The sequence below is a fragment of the Thalassophryne amazonica genome, chromosome 8 (assembly GCF_902500255.1).
Source record: "Thalassophryne amazonica chromosome 8, fThaAma1.1, whole genome shotgun sequence".
NCBI lineage: Eukaryota > Metazoa > Chordata > Actinopteri > Batrachoidiformes > Batrachoididae > Thalassophryne > Thalassophryne amazonica.
The window spans coordinates 24,629,961-24,650,805 of NC_047110.1; the positions used below are offsets into that span (position 1 = coordinate 24,629,961).

The 20,845-nt window shown below is 46.2% G+C and overlaps 1 protein-coding gene across 1 annotated transcript in view; it reads left to right on the forward strand.

The window, feature by feature from the left end:
- Positions 1 to 19,037, forward strand: part of LOC117514868 (POC1 centriolar protein homolog B-like) — a 137,553-nt gene extending 118,516 nt beyond the window's left edge. Inside the window, exon 12 of the mRNA XM_034175445.1 lies at positions 18,868 to 19,037. Coding sequence (XP_034031336.1) covers positions 18,868 to 19,037 — 170 coding nt within the window. The remainder of the gene's footprint in view (positions 1 to 18,867) is intronic.
- The last annotated feature ends 1,808 nt before the right edge of the window (positions 19,038 to 20,845 follow it).

The window sequence follows — 20,845 nt, forward strand, 5'->3', positions numbered from 1 at the left end:
CCAGTTGATGTGTTCTTTGGCAAATTGTAACCTCTTCTGCACGTCTTTTATTTAACAGAGGGACTTTGCGGGGGATTCACACAGGCGTCTTCTAACTGTCACAGCACTTACAGGTAACTCCGGACTGTCTTTGATCATCCTGGAGCTGATCAATGGGTGAGCCTTTGACATTCTGGTTATTCTTCTATCCACTTTGATGGTTGTTTTCTGTTTTCATCTACGCGTCTCTGTTTTTTTGTCCATTCTAAAACATTGGAGATCATTGTAGATGAACAGCCTATAATTTTTTGCACCTGCGTATAAGTTTTCCCCTCTCCAATCAACTTTTTAATCAAACTACGCTGTTCTTCTGAACAATGTCTTGAACGTCCCATTTTCCTCAGGCTTTCAAAGAGAAAAGCATGTTCAACAGGTGCTGGCTTCATCCTTAAATAGGGGACACCTGATTCACACCTGTTTGTTCCACAAAATTGACGAACTCACTGACTGAATGCTACACTACTATTATTGTGAACACCCCCTTTTCTACTTTTTTTTACTAATAGCCCAATTTCATAGTCTTAAGAGTGTGCATATCATGAATGCTTGGTCTTGTTGGATTTGTGAGAATCTGCTGGTACCTTGTTTCCCATCCATCCATCCATCATCTACCGCTTAGTCCAATTAAGGGCTCGCGGGGGGCTGGAGCCTATCCCAGCAGTCATTGGGCGTGATGCGGGGTACACCCAGGAAAGGATGCCAGTCTGTCGCAGGGCCACAAACAGACACACAAGCACAGACACACCCACACGCACACGTAAGGACAATTTAAAGATTTCAATCCACCTAACCCACATGCCTTTGGATGTGGGAGGAAACCGGAGCACCCGGAGGAAACCCACGCAAACACGGGGAGAACATGCAAACTCCACACAGAAAGGCCCCGGGAATTGAACCCACGACCTTCACCTTGTTTCCCATGTAACAATAAGAAATATACTCAAAACCTGGATTAATCTTTTTAGTCACATAGCACTACTATTATTCTGAACACTACTGTATGTCAGAAGGTGGGGGGACATACCATATTCTGTCCCCCCTGGTTAAAAAGGTTGGGGGGACATGTCCCCCCTATCTCCCACCAAATTTGCTCCCATGCATCCTTTGGATTCTATGACATGTGACATATGCTACCCTGTAACATGATAACTATGCATGATACATGATGCAGACAATTCGTTTTAAAACCATATTCACTCAACTAATAATTTGCATCACTTTTTAGCAAAATTGGAGCAGCCTATTGAAAGTTCATGTGGCCACTCGGCATTTTTAAAAGAGTAATATCTAAGGAGTATGTGTGCCAAATTTGGTGCTTGCATCACCATTTGAAGCATTTTTTCAGTTATCCGCTGCACTAAACATATCAACTTCATTGGAATTGGGGTTGTATGCAGACATAACTGTTTTACTGTATGATTTTTTTTTTTTTTTTTCTTTTCGCTTTTCATATCTTAATCTGAACAAACATTCTTTACACTTGCATTAAAGACACAGATGCGCATTAACACACAGATGTTGAAGGCACACATCCACAAAATTCCAGCTTATTGTGTAAATCTTTGATAGAGGGGTTGAGATGCAGGTTCTACACGACTGATGATGACAGGCCACAAAGCCCACCCGCGGCTGCCAGTGCTTGAGGCCGCTCTCTCTAGCTGTCCTCTGCCAGTACTCTGAAGGGCAGGCGCACAGCGTGACCGCAGATTCCCCACTGCTGCAGCTGCCAATCAGGTAGCCCAACCTTTACCCTTTCAAAGCTGTTGTAATGCTAGTAATGCTAGTTGCTTCTATATTGAAGGCTTTTTCACCCAATGATCTGGGCTTTCTTGTTGGTAGTTTTCGCACCTGCTGATCAGTGTTTCCTGCAGTCTAGCATTTTGAAATGCTTGCATGTGGAGAGGTGACAAGGAATTGTTTCTGACATTTGTTAGCGTGTCCATTTACTCAGGTTCAATGTCTAAAATGGTTGGTTTGAGGTTTTTTTTTTTTCCCCAGGTTTTGGAAGAGTTGAGGTATGTGCTGTGTAAAATGCAGTGACTGGATGGATGGATGAGTCCATCTGCTTCAGTTTGTTCATCCAATAACTCAAAAACAACAAGTGTTATCTTTTAACTCATCAAAATAAAACTTCATATCATGGGCACAAACCCATTCAAAACTGGTGAAAGGCAGCGGTACAGTGTGACCTCAAACTCCTCACTGTTTCTAAACGAAAAAAAAAAGCAATTTTCTTTTGTCAGTGCAATATACCGCCGATGTGTGTGTCACCTGCTGGATGAGTACTGTTATATTGAAGATGGATTAGGAACAGGTGTGGTTGTCAGTGACAGAGACAGACTATTTCTGCAGAGAAATGGAGTAAATCAGAGTAGTAGCGGTGCCAGAAAAAAAATCGATTCACGTCCGAATCATGATCTCCACCGTTGTGCGGCCGTCTTTAAACCGGTTGTACCGCTCCTTAATCTGTGTGTTGCCCATAGGATCGTCACCAAAAGCCGTCTGAATAATCCGAATGGTTTCCACCTGGCTGTCGCACAGTTTCTGGCAAAATTTGATGCAGTCGTGCTGCTCCAGTTGTTCTGCCATTTTCCTTGCAAAGAATAAACACAGAGAGACTACACCCATCCTCACACAAGGCTCATGCAAGCACACGTGATTCAAATCTATCAGGTTTTTGAAAAAAATAAAAGGTCAGATACTTTTCTAACAGACCTCGTACAAACAGTTTTTGCGGAGGGCCAAATTTTAGCTGCAAATTTGTCATTTTTAAATGAAGATTTCTCCGCTGAATTACAAATTTGGGCTTGCAGATTTACTTGACCACATTCATAAGGGTCTTATAAATACATATCAGCTATTTCTTTCTGAGATCTGACCACATTTATTTCAATGCAGGTCTATTTTAAGTGTTCGACATGCTTATTTCTATATTTAACAATCTTAATTCAAGACATCTTGTCAAGTGAAATTATCTGTCCATGCAGTAAGATCATTTCCCTCCAAGTTAGTTTTTATCTATTTTTTAGACAGCTCTTTATTGTAGTGTACACACATCTGGGATGTGGTGGCAGCAGTCAAAGCAGCTCATTTTTGCGTTTCCCTATCTTCAGCCAAGTCCTGTAACTCTTCCCGGAGAATCCTAAGGCATTCGCAAGCCAGCTGGGAAATATATTCCCTCCAGTGTGTCCTTGGTCTTCCCAGGGGCCTCCTCTGAGTTGAATGTGCCTGGAAGACCTCTCTAGAAAGATGACCAGCCTGGCCAGATGCCCAAACCACCTCATCTGGCTCCTTTTCACGTTAAGGTGCAGAGACTTTACTCAGAGTCCCTCCCAGATAATCGGGTTTCTCACCTTGTCCAGGAGTGTAAACCCAGATACCCGAAGGAGGAATCTCATTTCTGCTATTTGTATCTGCAACCTTATTCTTTCAGCCATTACTCAAAGTTCATGACCATAGGTGAGGATACAGTGTGTCCGGAAAGTATTTGCAATATTCACTTTTCCTACAATTTATGTTACAGCCTCATTCCAAAATGGAATAAATTCATTTTCCCCAAACGTTTACTCACAATCCCCCATAATGACAACATGATTTTTTTTTTTTTTTTTTTTGCTAATTTATTCAAAACAAAAACAAAGAAATCAAATGTACATAAGTATTCACAGCTTTTGCTTAATACTTTGTTGATGCACATTTGGTAGCAATTATAGCTAGAAGTCTTCTTGAATATGATTTCACAAGCTTGGCGCACCTATCTTTGGGCAGTTTTGTCATCTTTGCAGCATCTCTCAAGGTCCATCAGGTTGGATGGGGACATTCACATCAAGGACATTCACAGAGGTGTTCTGAAGCCACTCCTTTGATATCTTGGCTGTGTGCTTGGGGCCATTGTCCTGCTGAAAGATGAACTGTCACCCCAGTCTGATGTCAAGAGCTCGCAGTAGCAGGTTTTCATTCAGGATGTCTCTGTACATTGCTGCATTCATCTTTCCCTCAATCCTGACTAGTCGCCTAGTTCCTATCATTGCAAAACATCCCCACAACATATTGCTGCCACCACCATGCTTCACTGTCGAGATGGTGCCTGGTTTCCTCCAAACATGACCAAACTCCAGGTGGGCTGCCATGTGGTTTTTGCTAAGGAAGGAGTGGCTTCCATCTGGCCACTCTACCATACAGGCCTGATTGGTGGATTGCTGCAGAGATGGTTGTCCCTCTGGAAGGTTCTCCTCTTTCCACAGAGGAATTCTGGAGCTCTGACAGAGTGACCATTAGGTTCCTGGTCACCTCCCTGACTAAGGCTCTTCTCCCATGATTGCTCAGTTTAGATGGGCAGTCAGCTGGTGGAGTCCTGGTGGATCCCAGTGTCTTACATTTACAGATGATGGAAGCCACTGTGCTCAATGGGACCTTCGAAGCAGTAGAAATGTTTTTGTACCCTTTCTCAGATTTGTGCCTCGAGACAATCTTGTCTCAGAGGTCTGCAGACAATTCATTTGACTTCATGCAGATTGGAAGCAAAAATGAGGCTGCAAGGCTGGTGTGCTAGCGAGACTACAGAGGCAGCCTCTTAAACCACCACTTCCAAGTACTTTCCTCACCAATTCCAGAACCCTAGTGAACAAAATTGATGAACTGAGGCTACAGGGCCAGGATAGGACCAGTGACTCCAGGTAGATCAGAGGTGGGAGCTGTGTCTAGACATGAACAACTGGTGTACAAAGACAGTGACTGTGGATCGTTACATACTCAAGTCTGGGGAGGAGTATCTGTAAATGCAGACCCATATATCTTCCCAGGGAGTTTACCGCAGTCCTGACTACCATTGTTTATATAGCACCAGATGCTAATGCTAGCACAGCCACTGCACAACGACACCGTAGCATTAGCATTCAGCTATCCAAGCACCCTGACACTGTGTGCATCATCATCATGGGGGACTTTAACCACGTGGATATAAAACCATTGATCCCAAAATTCGAACAGCACATGAAGTGGACTAACCAGAGAAGCCAAACATTAGATGAAGTGTGGTGTTACATGTTCATTTGTGTCACCTGGAATTTGGCCGACACCTGCTGCAAGGGGGTTTGATGGGCTTGCTCAGCGCACCCTCTGTCTTTCAGCTGCTGGTGTGCGCAAATAGATGTAGCAACAGGTGTATGAGGCAGCTACGATTTTACATGTTTTGCACACGATTCCTGCTTCATGCACACTTTATGCGCAAATCGACCAAATTCGCAGTGTGTGTGAAGGGGCCCTAAAGGACAGCATAGAGGCTCTGATCATGGTAGCACAAGAACAAGCACTAAGCACCAGATCCATAGAGGCAGGAGTCTACCACAGCCGTTGGGACGCAAGGTGCAAGCTGGGACAGCGTACACTGAGAGGCACAACCAAGTGTCAGGAATCATGTACAGAAACCTCTGTGCTGCATACAGATTAGAAGTCCAAGTTGTGATGGAAGACGCCACCAAAGCTGGTTGAGAACGACATGGCTAAGGTCCTGTAGGAATTCATATTCCAGACAGACAAGCAGCTGCTGGCCAACCAATCAGACATAGTGTTGGTTGACAAGGGAAATAAGACCACAGTTGTGATCGTTGTGGAAATCCCAGCTGACAGCAACATCAGTAACACCCAAATTGGAAGAGTGGCTCCAGCAGATTCCAGGCAGAACATCAGAGATCTCTATCCAGAAGAGTGCAGTCCCAGGAACAGCTAAGGTATTGCACCGAGATCTCAATCTCCCAGGACACTGGTAGAGGACCTGAGCTTGAGGAACAAACATACCACCCTCCTCAATATACAGTGCCCTCCAAAAGCACATTTACATATGCATCCTTTAGCACCCGAAGACCCCATTCAGGCTGTGGTTGGCAGTTCGGCTTGACCCAGATTTGGGCTGAATCTGGCTCGAGCCAGGTTGGTTTTTTCTGAATCTGAACAGCGCTGTTTGAGCGGGACTCATCGAGCAGGGACAGCAAACAACCTTCCTTCTCTGCAGTGGATTGGCACATACCAGTGCTGTCATGTTCAGAGGCACCCGCGCACACCCACACCCGCACTGTCACGACCAGATCCACACCCCCACTCTCACGTCCAGATCCACACTCACACATGGCATGAATTTGGCTTGAGCCGGATTGATACGTGTGTATGATGAGCCACATATGTAAAACCGGTCTGACTGCTATCTGGCTAGAAAGCAATCTGGATTCAATTCGGCTTGAACCAGATCACCAACTGCAGTCTGAACGTGGTCTAGACTACGACACATATTTTCCAACTTGGTCCCTGTGTCTGCTCAATTGGTTCAAGTCCTTTTTAGCTTCCTATGTGTTCAATTTCACGTACAACTTGCTGTAAGTCTTCACCACTTATGTGTCCTTATCTACTTGTACTCCTGTCTAGTTTTTTTCAGCTTTCTGAGTATCTTAATCTTTTCTTTTGTTTTTTGGCAATCCCAAATTTTTTCCAGCCTCTTCCTCATGCTTTCCTGCAATTCCTCATTCTACCACCCAGTCTCCATGCCTTCCTTTCTCTGTCCAGATATCACACCCAGTACCTTCCTCGTGGTTTCTGTCACCATTGCTGCAATTGTTATCCAGTCTTCTGGTGTTTTTTTCACCACCAAGTGAAAGGTTGTCTGTAGTTATCTTACCAAGTCTGCAGTTGTTTCACCTCCTCCCTGAATTTCACACAACATTCAATGTCTTTCAATTCAATTTTTCCCTTGGTTCAATCCCGTCTTCTTCCTCTTCACCTCCAACGTCATCTTTCAAGCCACAATTTAATGTTGTCTACATACATTCTTACCTGCCACCACTTTACAGTGTCCAGTATCTTTTGGGGTGCTACAGAAGACATAGCCCAGTTTGGAATGAAGCATTAAAAAAAAACTAACTTCCAACTTGCCTCTATTGTAATATTATCACCATTAAATTAAACATGTAAAATGAGATACATTTGGGATTATCACCTCTGTTTATTATTTTGTTGTTCATAGGGATGGGTATCGAGAACCGGTTCCTTTCGGGTATCGTTAAGAAATGATTCAACCACCGACATTAATGAACTTTTTACTTAACGATTCCCTTATCGGTCCTTCAGAGTGGCCGTTGTTTTTGGGGGTGTTTGTCAGGAAAATTATAATTTATCTACATTGATTACAGACCCTTCAGCGGGTCTGTAATCAGCTTTTCTGCAGCGCGACTTTACTTTGAACCTTGAACCAATCGTTGATTAATTTTTTCTTTCGCTTTCCCCCGCTAAAACCCTAAAGAGCATATGGCTGTGAGTATTATTTACCTTTTTTATGTTAAACCGATCTGTATGGTCTTCTGAAACAGTTGATAGATGTATTTTATAACAAAAATGGGACCAATGCTAACACGTTAGCATGTCTATGGCATTGTCAATGTTAAAATTAGCATTAAGCAGTTGCAGCTTTGTTGTCGTAAAAGAGTCAAATGTATTACAAATTGTAATATTTTTTACATTTATTTTTGTTTATATATTAATAATAATAGCAAGCACAACAATAATAGTAATAATAACTAATCTAATGATTATATACAATTTTAGAGAAAGAGACAAAAAGAACCTGAATAAAAAACACAACAGAAAAAATATAAAGCCAACTAACAATGAAAATAAATAAATACATACATACATACAGAAATAAATGTTTCCTGTGAACACCTAGTGACTCTTACACCTCCATTTCATCCCTGTCTTATTTAAGTTTAATGACAGTTTGTTTTGGTCAAACCGTATTTTCAATGTGTTAATTTCTTCAGTGATTTCCTCCAGAACTATCTGCCAAACTGGAAAACTGCTGCATCCTGTAAGAGCAGAATACTAAGGAAAGTTGGGGTTTTTTTTCTCACTAAATGGATGCTGCACTCACTGCAGTTTATTGTCTGGAATAGTCCCAGATTGCATTTCAGAGCTTCTAGAATTCAAACATTTTTGTGCACGTGGTGTTGGGGGTAATTTTGGGTTTCAGCTTTTTTTGTTTTTCACCACTTTCATCCCTGAATATGTGAAATCGTGTCACTTTTGTGCGGATTAAAGTTACTAACTGGGACTCCTGTCTTGTTGCGAGAAAAAAACGAGAATCGTCCTCCGTTCTGTTCACACAGCTCCAAACGCTGCGTGGCTCTCTGCCGAGTCAAGTTAGAACGATAGAATCCAGTTGGAATTAATAACTTCAAAACGAAACACCGTTTTGTTTATTTTTATTTATGTCCAGAGATCAAGGATACATGTTGTGAAAGTGTAGGAACATGGACCCACAACAGGGGGCGCAAATGAACGGACAATGGAGGAAGTCAAATAACAACACTTTACTGTTGTGAATGAGCACAACAAACACGGCAGGTCACAATAGTATGCAATGAAGTCAATTTACAGAACGTGTCATGTGGGCAGGCTCGAAGATAAGAGACGTCTGTCCAAAGCAGAACCGGAACCACACGATTTCCTCCGCCACCGAACCCCGGGAATACTGGAGCCGCCAAGTCCAGAACTCCCAGGTGGCCACTGCCTCCGCTTGTCGGATCTGGTACTGCTGGTGAGGAACAAAAACAGTTAGATGTAGGTGTGTTTATACCCAGCAACACGTATGGTGGGAAATCCACCTCCACCTCTCGTTGAAAGGTCTGCTGTCAAAAAACACAAAGCAACAATATTCTTCTGTCGAAAAGACAACTTGATTGGCTGAGCTCGTTACCTCCTAAGCATAGCGATATCTCGGCAAAGAAGTGGAGATGTTGTCCTGCTGATATACGATTGAAGATCAGATGATTGGTGACAGCTGTCACAGGTAATAAGTGACAGCTGTCACCCCGACTGCTCCTGTGAGGCGGCGGCGTCCTCTTGTGCCTGGAGCCCGCACTCCAGGCAGGGTGCCCTCTGGTGGTTGTGGGCCAGCAGTACCTCCTCTTCAGCGGCCCACACAACAGGACCCCCCCCCTCAACGGGCGCCTCCTGGCGCCCGACCAGGCTTGTCCGGGTGGCGGCGGTAGAAATCGGCCAGGAGGGCCGGGTCTAGGATGAAGCTCCTCTTCACCCAGGAGCGTTCTTCGGGTCCGTACCCCTCCCAGTCCACCAAATACTGGAAGCCCCGGCCCATCCTACGGACATCCAAGAGCCGGCGCACAGACCAAGCCGGCCCACCATCGATGACCCGGGCAGGAGGCGGCGCCGGACCCGGAGCACAGAGGGGTGAGGTGTGATGTGGTTTTATCCGGGACACATGGAAAACATGATGGATCCGCAGTGAGGCCGGAAGCTGAAGCCGCACTGCGGCTGGACTGATGACCTTGAGTATCTCGAAGGGACCGATGTAACGGTCCTGCAGTTTTGGGGAGTCCACTTTGAGGGGAATGTCTTTTGTCGACAACCACACCTCCTGCCCTGGCCGATATGCAGGGGCCGGGGTCCGCCGGTGGTCTGCATGGGCTTTTGCCCTCGTCCGGGCCTTCAGCAAAGCAGAACGGGCGGCGCGCCACACCCGACGGCACTTCTGCAGGTGGGCCTGGACCGAGGGCACACCGACCTCTCCCTCGACCACCAGAAACAACGGGGGCTGGTACCCCAGACACACCTCAAAAGGGGAGAGGCCGGTGGCAGAAGACACCTGGCTGTTATGGGCATACTCGATCCAGGCCAAATGGGTACTCCAGGCCGCCGGGTGCGCGGCCGTCATGCAGCGCAGGGCCTGTTCCACCTCCTGATTGGCCCGTTCTGCCTGCCCGTTGGTCTGAGGATGATACCCGGACGAGAGACTCACCGTGGCCCCCAGTTCCCGGCAGAAGCTCCTCCAGACTTGCAAGGAGAACTGGGGACCGCGATCGGAGACGATGTCTGTTGGAATCCCATGCAGCCGGACGACGTGGTGGACCAGGAGGTCTGCTGTCTCCTGGGCAGTCGGGAGCTTCGGGAGGGCCACGAAGTGGGCCGCCTTGGAGAATCGGTCCACTATCATGAGGATGGTGGTGTTGCCCTGGGACGGCGGGAGGCCCGTGACAAAATCCAGGCCGATGTGGGACCAGGGGCGATGGGGCACGGGCAGCGGCTGGAGCAGTCCCGGTGCCCTGCGGTGGTCAGCCTTGCCCCTGGCGCAGGTGGTGCAGGCCTGGATATAATCCCGAACGTCGGCCTCCAGGGACGCCCACCAGAAGCGCTGCCGGACAACTGCCACGGTTCTTCGCACCCCCGGATGACAGGAGAACTTGGAGCCGTGACAGAAGTCCAAGACTGCAGCCCTGGCCTCTGGTGGGACGTAAAGTTTGTTCTTCGGCCCGGTTCCGGGGTCCGGGCTCCGTGCCAGGGCCTCCCGGACGGTCTTCTCCACGTCCCAGGTGAGGATGGCCACGATAGCGGACTCCGGGATGATAGGTTCCGGTGGATCCGACAACTCAGTTTTGACTTCGTCTTCATGCACCCGGGACAAGGCATCCGATCTCTGGTTCTTGGTCCCGGGGCGGTAGGTGATCCGGAAGTCAAAACAGCCGAAGAACAGTGACCAGCGGGCTTGCCTGGGGTTCAGCCGCTTGGCGGTCCTGATATACTCCAGGTTCCGGTGGTCAGTGAAAACCGTGAATGGCACAGACGTTCCCTCCAACAGATGTCTCCACTCTTCAAGAGCCTCTTTCACCGCAAGGAGTTCTCGATTGCCGACGTCATAGTTCCGTTCAGCCGGGGTCAACCTGCGGGAAAAATAGGCACACGGGTGAAGGACCTTATCGGTCTCTCCGCTCTGGGACAGCACGGCTCCTATCCCTTAGTCAGAGGCGTCCACTTCAACCATGAACTGGCGGCTCGGTTCGGGCTGCACCAAAACTGGCGCAGTAGAGAACCTTCGTTTCAACTCCTTGAACGCGGCTTCGCACCGATCTGACCAGGTGAAGGGGACTTTTGGAGAGGTCAGGGCTGTCAGGGGGCTAACTACCTGACTGTAGCCCTTAATGAACCTCCTATAGAAATTAGCGAAGCCGAGGAACTGTTGCAGCTTCCTACGGCTTGTTGGTTGGGGCCAATCTCTCACCGCCACAACCTTGGCCGGATCAGGGGCGACGGAGTTGGAGGAGATTATAAACCCCAGGAAGGACAAAGACGTGCGGTGAAACTCGCACTTCTCGCCCTTCACAAACAGTCGGTTCTCTAACAACCGCTGCAGGACCTGACGTACATGCTGGACATGGGTCTCAGGATCCGGAGAAAAGATGAGAATATCATCCAGATATACGAAGACGAATTGGTGCAGGAAGTCCCGCAAGACGTCGTTAACCAAGGCTTGGAACGTCGCGGGGGCGTTGGTGAGGCCGAACGGCATGACCAGGTACTCAAAGTGACCTAACGGGGTGTTAAATGCCTTCTTCCATTCGTCTCCCTTCCGGATCCGAACCAGGTGATACGCATTTCTAAGATCCAGCTTAGTAAAGATTTTGGCTCCATGCAGGGGGGTGAACACGGAATCTAACAATGGCAACGGGTATCGGTTGCGAACCGTAATCTCATTCAGCCCCCTGTAATCAATGCATGGACGGAGTCCGCCATCTTTCTTGCCCACAAAAAAGAAACCTGCCCCCATCGGGGAGGTGGAGTTCCGGATCAGCCCGGCAGCTAATGAGTCCCGGATGTAGGTCTCCATTGATTCGCGCTCAGGTCGTGAGAGGTTGTACAGCCTGCTGGACGGGAACTCAGCGCCTGGAACCAAATCAATGGCACAATCGTACGGACGGTGCGGGGGAAGGGTGAGTGCCAGATCCTTACTGAAGACATCAGCAAGATCGTGGTACTCAACCGGCACTGCCGTCAGATTGGGAGGGACTTTGACCTCCTCCTTAGCCTGGGAACCGGGAGGAACCGAGGATCCTAAACACCCCCGATGGCAGGTTTCGCTCCACTGAACCACCACCCCAGACGGCCAATCAATCCGGGGATTGTGCTTCAACATCCATGGGATGCCCAAAATCACGCGGGAGGTAGAAGGAGTCACAAAAAACTCAATCTCCTCCCGATGGTTTCCAGACACCACCAGAGTTACTGGTTGTGTCTTGTGTGTGAGTAAAGGGAGGAGGGTGCCATCTAGTGCCCGCACCTGTAATGGCGAAGGAAGCGCCACCAGAGGGAGCCCTACCTCCCTTGCCCATCTGCTGTCTAGCAGATTCCCTTCTGACCCCGTGTCCACCAGTGCTCGGGCTTGAAGGGTTAAATCCCCGCTCAGGATTGTGACTGGGAGTCGTGTGGCAATTTGTGTGTGTCTTACTTGAATGTTTTGACCCCCCCTTAGCCCAGTCTCTAAGGGCGAGTGTTGTCGTTTTGGCTGTTTGGGGCAGTTTCTCTGTGTGTGCTCAGTGGAGCTGCAGAGAAAACACTCTCCACGGATCAGCCTCCCCATTTTGGCCCTGTGCATTTCCCTAACAACGGCAGCAGGGGGAGCTGTTGCCCCACAAAGCGCTGCGGCTGTGGAGCGTGGGGAGGGCGGCCCCTTTTCGAACCCGGAAGGGAGAGGGGCGGCGCGTATCCGGTCACGTCCTTCGCCTCGTTCCCGACGGCGTTCCTCCAACCGATTGTCTAACCGTATAACGAGATCGATAAGCCCATCTAAATCCCGCGGTTCCTCCTTAGCTACCAGCTGCTCCTTCAGAACCAACGACAGTCCGTTTATGAAGGCAGCGCGGAGCGCAACGTTATTCCAGCCGGACCTCGCAGCCGCGATGCGGAAGTTGACTGCATAAGCGGCTGCGCTCTCGCGTCCCTGTCTCATTGACAGCAGCACTGTTGAAGCGGTCTCTCCTCTGTTAGGGTGATCAAACACTGTTCTGAACTCCCCCACAAACCCAGTGTATGCTGATAACAACCGTGAGTTCTGTTCCCAGAGCGCCGTAGCCCAGGCGCGTGCTTTACCACGAAGCAGAGCAATCACATAAGCTATCTTACTGGCATCAGTCGCGTACATGACGGGACGTTGTGCGAAGACGAGCGAACACTGCATAAGAAAGTCCGCGCACGTCTCCACACAACCTCCGTACGGCTCAGGAGGGCTTATGTATGCTTCAGGGGAAGGTGGGAGGGGTCGTTGAACGACCTGTGGAACGTCACTGTTGCGCACAGGATCGGCAGGAGGGGGAGCCGCAGCAGCGCCCTGAGGGCGCGCTTCCACCTGCGCGGCGAGAGCCTCCACCCTGCGGTTAAGGAGAACGTTCTGCTCGGTCATTAGATCCAACCGAGCCGTAAAAGCGGTGAGGATTCGCTGCAACTCACCGATCATGCCTCCTGCAGACGCCTGTGTGCCCTGCTCTTCCATTGGCCGTTCAACAGCCGGTTGACGCCCCTCGGGGTCCATGACGTTGGCCGAGATATCCTGTTGTGAATGTGTAGGAACACGGACCCACAACAGGGGGCGCAAATGAACGGACAATGGAGGAAGTCAAATAACAACACTTTACTGTTGTGAATGAGCACAACAAACACGGCAGGTCACAATAGTATGCAATGAAGTCAATTTACAGAACGTGTCATGTGGGCAGGCTCGAAGATAAGAGACGTCTGTCCAAAGCAGAACCGGAACCACACGATTTCCTCCGCCACCGAACCCCGGGAATACTGGAGCCGCCAAGTCCCGAACTCCCAGGTGGCCACTGCCTCCGCTTGTCGGATCTGGTACTGCTGGCGAGGAACAAAAACAGTTAGATGTAGGTGTGTTTATACCCAGCAACACGTATGGTGGGAAATCCACCTCCACCTCTCGTTGAAAGGTCTGCTGTCAAAAAACACAAAGCAACAATATTCTTCTGTCGAAAAGACAACTTGATTGGCTGAGCTCGTTACCTCCTAAGCATAGCGATATCTCGGCAAAGAAGTGGAGATGTCGTCCTGCTGATATACGATTGAAGATCAGATGATTGGTGACAGCTGTCACAGGTAATAAGTGACAGCTGTCACCCTGGCTGCTCCTGTGAGGCGGCGGCGTCCTCTTGTGCCTGGAGCCCGCACTCCAGGCAGGGTGCCCTCTGGTGGTTGTGGGCCAGCAGTACCTCCTCTTCAGCGGCCCACACAACAATACAGTGACCAATTTCATATTTATTTACTTACTACTGAAATACATAGAAAACCTGTAAAGCCTACTTTTAGTACAAAATTCACAAGAGGTATCGATAAGGGAATCGATAAGAAATCGGATCGATAAGCAGGATCGATAATGGCGTCGATATCGATAAAATCTTAATACCCATCCCTAGTTGTTCACTACCTCTTTAAAATCATTGTATCCACACAATCCGTTACACTTGACTGAGGAGAGTGAACCTTACAATCTCTTCCCTTAATGTGTTTCCACAGATTTAGATTTTCGTCTGGAGATGTAGGAGTGGGAATGACCATTAAAATGTGAATGATGCGGATAAGTCTTACTAAGGTGCTTTAAAATGGGTTAATCCCTTGCAAAGCCACAATGACGCTCATTCACTTCCTTCCTGTGAGCGGATTCTCTGTCATTTAAGACTGTGGTGGGAAAGAAACAGTAGAAATGTGCGTGATTGGGATATGACTGATTCAACTTATCAGTGGAGCCTCATTTCCTGTTCAACAAAAAGCTTTTGTGAAGAAATTTTGTCATGTGATGTCAGTCTGTTCAGAGTTCTTTTTTGTGTGAATGCTGTCGTGTTGAAGTATCGTGACAAACATCATCTTTCACAATGTTGAAAATTTACGGCGTTTTCTCAATGCTGATGCTGTCAGTTTAGCTCATAAGTCACACACAAGTGTAAAGTTGTGCTCACATTATCATGGCAAAGCATAGATTGCATGCATTTTCTCCATTATTTTGTTTGTGTTGCATTAAAGCAGTCTTGTGCGGTTTATTGGTGCCATCTTAATGAACATGTGGAGGAGCTTACATGTTTGCTCTCTTTTATAGTTTACCACTGCAGGCAGTGCCAGCTACAATAAAACTAAGCACAGGGTAGCAGACCAAAAAAAAAGGCAGTCTTTTTAGTTAGTTAATTTCTTGATGTTAGACATACAGTAAACATCAAACTTATCAGTCTTCTTAATTATTATCATGCCTGTCATGCAGTGGAGACGACGCGCTGTTTTGAGTTGGTGAGGGTAATACCTAGTCTGTCAAAATGTCTCGGTGTGATTCCCCCAATGCTCTTTTCTGCATTGGCCAGAAGTAGGCTTGGGCTGGTATGAGATTTGGACGGTATGATAACCGAGGCAAAAATACTGCGGTTTCACGGTATTATGTGTAGCTTTAAAATGTGCTTTAACAACATTATGGCTCTTTGGATATGAAGCCCGTGTGATTCAGGTGCACTAATTGACGAGATGTCTACCGCTATGAGCACTATACCTCTGATAACTTTAGAGAAAATACCAAAATAATGGTCTCTCTTTTAAACATGTAGCATTTGCCCCTTGGGAAACATGAGAAAAGTAGCTGGCATAAGTTCTGGAACAACAGATGCTCAATATTGGCCCAGCATCACCAACAAAGTGCTTAGAATAGATGTATTCGTCCTTCTTGACATGTTTGTGAGAGAAATTTTGTTGACCACAAGCATGACTCAAGTCCACCGCTTGTACTTCTTAGTGGTTTCAAAGATGGGATAAAGTTTACTCCTTCCATGTAATCCTTTGCAGGTATCTTGAATCTCTCCGAGTCCGACACAGGCCATAGCTACGATACTTTGTTGCCACCGTTTTTGGTTTGAAGGGCTATTCCACAGAAAATAAAATGAAAAAGTCGGCTTGGTCCTTTTAGACAGAGGGAAAAGAGCAATGCAGGCTTCACCTCCTTCAGTCATGATGCAGAGCTAGCTAACGTTAGCTGCCTGTTTGTAAACAGAGACAGAGGTGCGTGTCAGGGGGAAGGGCAGCAGTGGCCGCCTCTGCTCTGCCTGTCAAGAATTCTCATAACCCGCTCATACTGTAGGGACGATATAACGGAAAATTTTAGTGGTTTTGATATCGTGGCTTTTTCATACTGCGGTATACCGTGAAACTGGTTATCGGCCCATGTCTAGCCAGAAGTGACATACAGTGATGTTCACCACGTATAACCTGCACTCTTGAAACTTCAAATTTGTTGTACATCAACCACACATTGTGCTGACCTTTGTACATGTAGCCAATATGTGCCAGACATGAACCCATACAACAGGACCACCAGTCATTCAGAGAGCATACGGAAAGCCCCCTCAGCCAGTCACACCCATCACCATTCACAAGCTACTCACATTAACAGCACATGTCCATACAGCAGGGGCTCCCAGGGGCCACACCCAGAAAGCCTCAGACATACAGTAGTGTTGAGAATAATAGTAGTGCTATGTGACTAAAAAGATTAATCCAGGTTTTGAGTATATGTCTTATTGTTACATGGGAAACAAGGTACCAGTAGATTCAGTAGATTCTCACAAATCGAACAAGACCAAGCATTCATGATATGCACACTCTTAAGGCTATGAAATTTGGCTATTAGTAAAAAAAGTAGAAAAAGGGTGTTCACAAACTCACAAACTGTCTGCGGCCCTTGGACCCAAAAATAACAGTTTTACTCTCATCAGTCCACATAATATTCCTCAATTTCTCTTTCGGCCAGTTGATGTGTTCTTTGGCAAATTGTAACCTCTTCTGCAAGTCTTTTATTTAACGGAGGGACTTTGCGAGGGATTCTTGCAAATAAATTAGCTTCACACGAGCGTCTTCTAACTGTCACAGCACTTACAGGTAACTCCAGACTGTCTTTGATCATCCTGGAGCTGATCAATGGGTGAGCATTCTGGTTATTCTTCTATCCATTTTGATGCTTGTTTTCCGTTTTCTTCCACGCATCTCTGTTTTTTTTTGTCCATTTTAAAGCATTGGAGATCATTGTAGATGAACAGCCTATAATTTTTTGCACCTGCGTATAAGTTTTCCCCTCTCCAATCAACTTTTTAATCAAACTACGCTGTTCTTCTGAGCAATGTCTTGAACATCCCATTTTCCTCAGGCTTTCAAACTGAAAAGCATCTTCAACAGGTGCTGGCTTCATCCTTAAATAGGGGACACCTGATTCACACCTGTTTGTTCCCCAAAAGTGACGAACTCACTGACTGACTGCCACACTACTATTATTGTGAACACCCCCTTTTGTACTTTTTTGTACTAATAGCCCAATTTCATAGCCTTAAGAGTGTGCATATCATGAATGCTTGGTCTTGTTGGATTTGTGAGAATCTACTGAATCTACTGGTACCTTATTTCCCATGTAACAATAAGAAATATACTTAAAACCTGGATTAATCTTTTTAGTCACATAGCACTACTATCATTCTGAACACTACTGTAAGGCTTAGCAGGGTTCTCCCCAGAAACTTTTAGTATAGCGGTGTTGTTGGGAACGATCACCTGAAGTGGCGCACAACATTTCCACTTGGGGTCCTATCTGACCTTGCGTCCTAAGACAAAAATAAAAATCTTTTAGTACTGTTTCTGGTCTGATTCTGTGCTGAATGGTTGATTAGTTACATTAATCAAGAATGTTTCTATTTCATTGACACACTGTATGTTACAAATGTGCAATAAACTTATTTGAAAGAAAAAATAATGTACAGAAAGACCATTTAAAATGTGGATGATTCCAGGACTTTTTTTTTTTACACATTTCCGCTGCATAATTTTCAATTTGAAAAGTTTGAATTCCCAAGTCACAGTATCACCAGGCTGGGGGCATTCATTTCAAAGTGTTAAAATCTCACCTTGTCCTTGTGATTCAGATTTTGACACCCCTCTGTACTGTCAAGAAATGGAAAAACAAAAGATCCAGCTTTCCTCTCTGAGTTAGCAGGTGCATTTCTGGAAAATGTCTTATTACTCTGCATTTTACTCTGCATTTGTCACCATTTCTCAGCGTGTGATGCACATTTTAGGAAAAGCAGAAACATCCCGATGGCTGACAGACAGTGAAATGAACACTGATTCATGCAATAATGAAGCTTCTGAGCTTTTACTTGAAAGTGAAATTTCAGATTTACAGAGGCTGTACAGAGAGACAGGAGGCGACACACTTCACCCCAAAACTCTTAATCTTTTCAGAGTCTGTCGGGTTTTGGATTCTAATGTATGGTGATGCTGCTGTTTGTGTCGCTGGACACTATTTTAGTCCTGCCGTGAGCATGCATGCGGAATGTCTCCATGATGCTGTTTTTTACAGGCTGGACACGCAAGTGGATTTTTTTTTACATTGGGAAAAAGTCGGAATATATTATACTCAGGAGATAATGGACTTTGTGAGGAGTTCTGGAATGCCAGCTGGCAATCGTGTGCGGCCCCTGAGTGGGGACTCCTTTGGTGGAGCTGACTTTGGAAATCACAAGTGGATGAGTGTTCAGGTTTTTTTTCTTCTCAGTGGCGCTGGTGGGGATTATTTTTATTTTACTTTGAGTGTCTGTCTTGATGTGAGACCGTTCTGTAATGGAGCAGCGCACACTGCACTCACGCAATGTGCATGTGCAAGTTTTTGCACAGTGGAAAGTGGCTGCTTTTACCATGACTGCATCAAAATTAATAGTTATCACAAAAAACAAGTCATCATAACACGATATCACACTTATGTAAAATTTGTAATTAATCTGTGGTTCCGTTTTTAACGTTAGTAGCATTCAAGTGCGAGCTGAGACGTTTTCCTCTAAGAAATGCTGTCGGACACACTCGGAAGTGTTCTGATTTCAGTGTGACATGTCCTTTACAACATAGAAAAATGGAAATAATGCACGCCGCTATGCAACCCCAAAATCTCAAAATGTGTCTTGGTACCTGAAGATTTTCGTATTCCGTTCTGCCGTTTCTTCATAAAAGCCTCCCTGCTCACTGTCACAGAAGCTGCATCATCGTTCTCAGCCTCTGATCTGATCAATCCCATAGCAGACAGCATTGATCGTGTCAGCATGCCTCCTTCCCAGACGGCCCAGCGATCGCTGCATCCCCACTAAGACGAAACAAAAAATGCAGAGATCTGGCTTCATGTAAGACTTGTTTTGTCATGGTTTGTGTCATCTGGATGTAAACAAGATAAAATAAAGAGCTGAAATTGTTTATGTGAAATTTTGCACAAAAGCGGGTTTGCACGCCATTAGATTTCCACCCAGTTTGCCTCTAAAACATCACGAGATGACACTACACTATAGCAGTGCTAGATTTCAATTTTTTTAAATTTATTTTCATTTATATAGCGCCAAATCACAGCAGAGTTGCCTCAAAGCGCTTCACACAGGTAAGGTCTAACCTTACCAACCCCCAGAGCAACGGTGGTAAGGAAAAACTCCCTCTGAGGAAGAAACCTCAAGCAGACCAGACTCAAAGGGGTGACCCTCTGCTTGGGCCATGCTACAAACATAAATTACAGAACAATTCACAGAATAATTCACGGAGGAATCTACAAGAAATGCTGTTGGTGCACAGGACAGGAGGATCGCCAACACGAATACAACTCCCATCTCTGGATGGAGCTGCACCTTAAACAGAGAGAAAAAACAGAATCAGGCATCAGAAAGACAAAAAATACTGTATAATTTGCCAGCATTAAACAATAAGAAAAATAGAAGAAATACTAAGGTGATCGCCAGCCACGAGCCCTAAACTTCACTATAAGACCCAGAATTTAGGTAAAGTTGAGGCTGCAGCCCGCTCCAATTACTAATAAAATGAATTAAAAGAGTAAAAAGCATAAAACAAAGCTGTACCAGTATGCTAGCCATATGAAAGGGAAAATAAGTGCGTCTTAAGTCTGGACTTGAAAGTTTCCACAGAATCTGACTGTTTTATTGACACAGGGAGACCATTCCACAGAACAGGGGCACGATAAGAGAAAGCTTTGTGAGCCACAGGCTTCTTATTCACCTTAGGGACACACAGTAGTTCTGCACCCTGAGAACGTAAAGCCCGGGCCGGTACGTAAGGTTTAATTAGGTCAGCTAGGTAGGGAGGTGCCAGTCTATGAATAATTTTATAGGTTAGTAGCAGAACCTTAAAATCTGATCTCACTGAGACAGGAAGCCAGTGAAAGGATGCTAAAATGGGTGTAATGTGGTTGTACTTTCTGCTTCGTGTCAAAAGTCTGGCTTCAGCATTTTGAACCAATTGGAGAGCCCTAATGCTAGACTGTGGTAAACCATAAAATAGAACATTGCAGTAGTCCAATCTAGAAGAGATAAATGCATGGATCAGGGTCTCAGCATCAGCCATAGACAGGATGGGACGAATCTTCGCTATATTTCGCAGGTGGAAGAAAGCAGTCCTAGTAATATTTGTAATGTGGAAGCCAAAGGACAACGAAGGATCAAAAATTACCCCAAGGTTCCTCACTTTGTCAGTCTGATGTATGACACACGATCCCAGGCTGAGCGTTAACTGGTCAAATTGATGCCGATGTCTCACTGGACCAAGAACCATCATTTCAGTCTGATCAGAGTTTAAAAGTAGGAAGTTTCTAGACATCCAACTTCTCACTGCTGCAAGGCAATCTTCTAAGGATTTTACGTGAACAAGATTACCAGCAGTTATCGGCATGTATAACTGAGTATCATCTGCATAGCAGTGAAAGGTAATCCCAAAACGCCGCAATATGTGCCCAAGGGGTACTATATAAATGGAGTAAAGCAGGGGGCCTAAGACAGACCCCTGTGGAACCCCAAATTTCATGTCACTAAGGTTAGAGGTAGTGTTACTGTACAAAACGCAGTGAGAACAACTGGCCAAGTATGACATCAGCCATGCAAGGGCACTCCCAGTAATCCCAAAA